The sequence below is a fragment of the Arachis ipaensis genome, chromosome B03, assembly GCF_000816755.2.
Source record: "Arachis ipaensis cultivar K30076 chromosome B03, Araip1.1, whole genome shotgun sequence".
Lineage (NCBI taxonomy): Eukaryota > Viridiplantae > Streptophyta > Magnoliopsida > Fabales > Fabaceae > Arachis > Arachis ipaensis.
Genome location: NC_029787.2, coordinates 93,068,687 through 93,074,568, shown reverse-complemented (window position 1 = coordinate 93,074,568; position 5,882 = coordinate 93,068,687). Strand labels below are relative to the sequence as shown.

General features: G+C 41.2%; 1 protein-coding gene across 1 annotated transcript; it reads left to right on the top strand.

Annotated features, from left to right (window-relative positions):
* Positions 1,731-2,282, top strand: LOC107633392. Its single transcript, XM_016337028.1, has one exon. The coding sequence runs from the start codon at positions 1,731-1,733 to the stop codon at positions 2,280-2,282; it is 552 nt and encodes a 183-aa protein (XP_016192514.1).

The window sequence follows — 5,882 nt, the reverse complement described above, 5'->3', positions numbered from 1 at the left end:
TACCATCCAAATGACTAACATTTGGTTAACGGCATTACATACGTGAACATTAAGTGAGTAAGCCCAAAGGTTGAGATACACACGTCTGCTTCTTCGCGCCCAATATACCATTCACTGTAGCAAATACGAAATATTGAAGAAACAGAGCATCTCTACCCAACGTTTTTCATTCCAGTTCTCCTTACCATACACATTTTTCTCTTCTTCGAGGCTGATCGTAGGGAGGGGCTGCAAGGTAGTTGGCGGATCATTGTTGGGAGTTTTGCATGAAAGCTTACACCTTTGTTCTGGTGACAGAGTTTGATCGTTCGACAAGGTATGTACCAGGAAAAAAATTTGTGTTTTGGGGTTTGTTGAGTAGTTCTACGAAGAAAAGATGGCCGACCGTATATGAGGTTGCGTGCATTTTTAGGGTTTAGTTAATTTTTCTTATTCCCAGCAAAATGTTCGTTGCTTATGTTAGTTAGGGCATGAATTTACTTTTTCTGGTGATTGAATGTGTGCCTGCGGTTGATGTTGTTTCGTTATGTTTGCCTGTTGTAACAGGGTCTGTTATTTAGGATGAGTTATTTTAGTGTCAAAGTTTACCACCAATGTAGCTTTGGACTTCAAGGAGGGGAATTAAAGTATTTAGGTGGGGAGACAACTGTCATAGACTACTGCAATGAAGATGAGTGGAGCCTGATTGAGGTTTATGACATAGTGAGCAGACAAGGGTATTTGAAGAAAGATATTGCTGTAATGTGGTACAAATCACAGGATCAGAATACAGAAGAAGGCTTAAGGATACTGCGAACTGATAAAGATGCAATGGATATGGCTAACATTGGGGTTAGGGAGGATATGGTGGAGCTGTATGTAGTTCACAAAACAAGTGATATCCATGAGGTGGTTGAGGATGTACACATGTTAGGGAGTACTGAAACTACCATGCAAGTGAAGGCTGGTGGATCTGATGGACAGGGCCCAATGGTTACAGTTGAAGCCCAAACAGTTGGACAGGTGGAGAAAAATTCTGGCCCAAATATAGAGGAAGAAATTGTGGGTAAGAAAGATGAATCAGATGAGGAAGAAGAGGATAGTGATGGCAGTGAGGACGAGGACTATAAACCCAAGGGTGGTAAAGATGGTAGTTGTGATTCATGGAGTTCTAATTCCAGAAATGGTGATGGTTCAGAAGATAGTGCTGCCGAAGTTGTGTTTGGTGACAGTGATGATGAGAAAGAAGGGGCAGAGGGGTTAGTAGATGTCAACATCAGGGTAGGGGATAGATTCAAGACTGCATCAACTGAAACCCAAACAGACGCAGCAAAAGATAGTAGGAGTGACAAAGGTAAGGAGAAGGTCGTTGCAGGTTTAGGTGATGAGGAAGAAGGATATGATTCTGAAGATTTTCTGGATATGCCTATTATTGATGATGATGAGGATGATAATAGTGTTTCCAAGGAGTATCCGTTGGACAAGCAGCTAAAGGACATGAGTGAGTACAAGTGGGAGTTGGAACTCTTTATGTCTCAAGAGAAGAGTTTAAGGATTGTGACACTGCCTATGCTGTACACACTGGGAGGGGTTTGAGGTTTGATAAGGTTGACCTTCAGAGAGTGAAGATTACTTGCGTGGAGGGTTGCAAGTGGTTTGCATACTGTGGGAAAATAAAGAATGAGCAAACATGGCAATTAACCAGCTGCCATAACAAGCATAGTTGTTCTAGAGAGTTGAAAATTGGGATTATGCATGCAAAATGGTTGAGCAAGGTGTTTCTAAAAAAGATCGCTGAGAATCCAAAGATAAAGCTCTCCACACTAATGAAGAAAGCATACAGCAAGTGGAATGTAGAGCTGACTAAGTCTAAAGCTGCCTGGGTTAAACAGTTTGCACTTGATGAGTTACAAGGAACGTACATAGAGCAGTATCGGAGACTCTATGACTATTGTCATGAATTGTTGAGCTCTAACCCGGGTTCTACAATTAAGTTGCAAGTGGAGAGACCACCTGAGTTTGCTTCTGAGAGACCAAAACCGGGTGTGGATTTAAGGCCAAAGTTTCAAAGACTTTATGTGTGCCTTGATGCATGCAAGAAGAGTTTTATGGTGTGCAGACCAATAATTTGCCTTGACGGGTGCTTCATCAAGACACCATATGGAGGTCAACTTCTCACGGCTATTGGCTGGGACCCGAATGACCAGATATTTCCAATAGCATACGGATTGAAGCAGAGACTAAGGACACATGGACTTGGTTTCTCACCAATCTGTGTGATGACTTTGGGAGTGACAAGATAAGGAGATGCACCTTCATGTCTGACCAACAAAAGGTACTTATTTCTCTACTTACTTTATTGATAGTGTTAGTGTTAGTGTTAGACTTGCTTATAGCTACGTTAGTGATCTTAGTGTTAGTGTTAGACTTGCTGATAGGTACATTATTGATCCTAGTGTTACTGTTTGAGTTCCTGCCCTAGTGAACCTAGTGCTTGAAATGTATGAGTAGAGGTTTGAATTGTGCATGTCCAATAGAGGTACTTACTTAATTGTGCCTATCCCATATCATACTGATTTAATTAATGCTTCAACTAAAACTGATTTATGATGGATTTAGGGTTTAGTTCTAACCTTCGATGAGCTCATTCCCGGAGTGGATCATAGATTTTGTGTTAGACATCTTTAAAGCAATTTTAGGAAGAGATTCCCAGGGCTGCAACTAAAACTGATGATGTGGAATGCTACAAAAGCCACTTATTTACAAGAGTAGGAGAGAAACATGGCTGAAATCCAAAAGGTTGATAATGGAGCCTACAACCACCTTATGGAGATACCAACCAGATATTGGTGCCAACATAAGTTTGGAACTTGGTCTAAGTGTGATACAATGGTTAACAACATGTGTGAAGTATTTAACTATGTGATTGTGGACGCCAGAGAGAAACCTATAGTCAGCATGCTTGAAGACATCAGAGTATACATTATGAGGCGTTGGGCTGATAATAGAGATCGGATAATTGAATACCCAAGGGAGGTGTTGCCCCGTATCAGGATTAAGGTTGAAAAACAAGCTGATGCAAGTGGTAAGTGGGTGAGCACCTATGCTGGTCGTGATAAATATGAGGTAACTAGCATTCATGGAGGCAAAGAGAAGTTCGTGGTTGATTTGAAGAATCACGAGTGTTCGTGCAGGAAGTTTCAGTTGTCCGGAATCCCCTGTGCCCATGCCATGACCTGCATTAGGAAGATGTGCTTCAATGTGGACAACTTTGTTGCAAACTGTTACAAGAAAGCAACTTACTCTGAGTGCTACCAACATGTGGTGTATCCAGTGAATGGCCCCAACCTGTGGGAGAAGACACAATTTGATGACGTTTTGCCACCAATCTACAGAAAACCCATTGGAAGGCCTAAACTCAAATGGAATAAAGCTGCAGATGAGAACCCAACTAGGGGAGGAGTATCTCGGGAAGGGCAGAATCAAAAGTGCTCCTATTGTTTTGCTAGAGGCCACAACAAATGAACCTGTCTAAAGAAGCGCAAAGTAGCTGCCACTAGTTCGGTAAGTACGATAGTTGTTTTTTTCTAGTTCTGGCTTCATTTTTATTGATTGCATTCAAAGATTATAATGTCGTGTTGTGGCTGTTAACTAGGCTAACAAAGTTGCTAGATCTACAAGAAGAGCTTCAAGAATCATCTCTAGCACTATCTCAAGCAATGTCTCTAGTACTATCTCTAGCCAGGCTTATAAGGAATCACAAGCTGCAGGAAAGAAGACCACGATGTCAAGGCCAAAGAGAAAATTATCTGCCAATGATGTGAGTTCCCAGCAATCTCAGGCTACGTCAAAGAAGGCTAAGCTGACCCCGTCGAACAATGATTCTGTACAACAACTCAAGGATGCTACCAAGCACAACAATCTCAGGGTGCTGCCAAGCCCATCCAAGCACGTCAGCATATCCCAACTCAAGTTCATGGCTAGGACACCTCCCAAAGTATGGAAAAAGATGTGTTGATTATGATGTGTGAAGTTTTATGTTTTCTGGAAACTTTATTTTTGAGTAAAAGACTTCTCTTTAGTATCATTATAATGTGTCAAAACTAGTTTAAAGACTGCAGTTTATTATTGTGGAGCAAAATGTGTAGCTCTTGTTTTGTTATTTTGCTGTGAATCTATTGTGGTTGTAGCCAATGACAATCTTTATGGTTGGTGATTAAGTAATATGTTAGAGTTCAGATTGTTGTTATGCTCATGACTTACTTAGTCTAAACAGAATGCAAAATATAACACTTTATTTCAGCTGCAAAATATAACATTGCAAAATATAACATTGCAGAATATAACACTTTAAACAGAATACAAAATATAACACAAAACATCATTTCATTCTAATTTCATTGATTTCAACAAAACACCAACCATTTCAACATCAGTTCTATTTCTAAGCCAAAATATAGAGCACAAGTTAGGGATCTAATGATTTTCTCCTAAACCTCATCATCTCCAGCAACATCATTGTAGTAAAAGTCTCCCAAATTTGGTGCTGGTTGTTTTCTCACAAACCAATATTAGGGCAACTGTCCATCCAACTAAAGCAACTCTCACTGCAACCATGAACCTGAACTCAACCTTATCCAATTTGCTCTTCAAATTTCTGACCTTCATTCTTAACCTTGAAACTTGTGGGGGCTCTTCCTCTGGCTCTGCCCATACAAAATAGCCGCATTCTTCTCCAATCTAGACCAAATATGAGACAACCGAGTCACTTCCACAGATTGTCAAAATATATAACTCAACAACAAAAATACACATGGCTAAACCTCACCCCAAAGTTAACGCAACCCCAGAACCTCCGCCCGGGATTTTCTACTGTCGATGAGGTGGCGAGCACAGGCCATTCCCCACAGTAGCAAGTTGTCCTCTTTCGATGTGCCTGGTTTTTATTTCGTGTCGCTTGCTTGCTGCTGTGTGTCGCTTCAGATTGGCATGCATCATACTTCATCCTTTTTCAAGCAGAGGAAGTCGAGCTTCAGAGAAGGTGCAGCATCAAAGAGGAGATAAGATTTTGCAATTAGGGTTTAGAAGAGGACCATTCTTTGCTGTTTATCTGTTTATTTTTTCTTTTATTTTTAATTCAATAACGGTCACATAAAAACGCCCTGCCACCGTGTACACTAACGTCCACGTATGCAACGCCGTTAACCAAATGTTAGTCATTTGGACGATAGAACAACATTGATTCGATTTAGAAACGTTTGGGATACAAATAGGACGTTTAAAATGTTAGGGACAGGTTTGAGACTTACCCCAAATGTTGGGGACATAAATGATACTTTACTCTAAATAATTAATTAAGGTTGGGTTGCCTCCCAACAAGCGCTCTTTTAACGTCATTAACTTGACGGTTAGCTCCTTACGGAGGTGAGTATGGGCTCAGATTCTCACCCCTTACAGTGAACTTTCTTCCTGTCCTCTCATGAATGAGCTCCACATGCTCTAGAGACAGGATACGACTCACTGTATGTGGTAAGCTGGCTTCTTAGTGAAGACAACTCTCATGCTAGGTGAGAGGCCTTCAGTTGGAACTTTCTTGTCCCTCCAGCCTTTAGGTACTTTCTTCTTAGTACCTTTGTGCTTAGAGCTTGTTGATGGCTACCCAACACCAAACTTAGAATTGATGTCTAGGGGTTCTGCCATGCTCTGCACAGAAAGAGAGGGTTGGAACACTAGGTGTTGCACATTTATCTCTCTTTTAGAGGGATAATTGGGATGAGGCATCTTGAATCATTTTGGCTCCCATATGCAGACCAGAGGGTGCTTCAATGGAATTGCTGGTGAGCAGGAGGGTGTCACCGACAAAGACAGGCAGACCGGAAGAGAGACAAAGGAGGAGTCTTCGG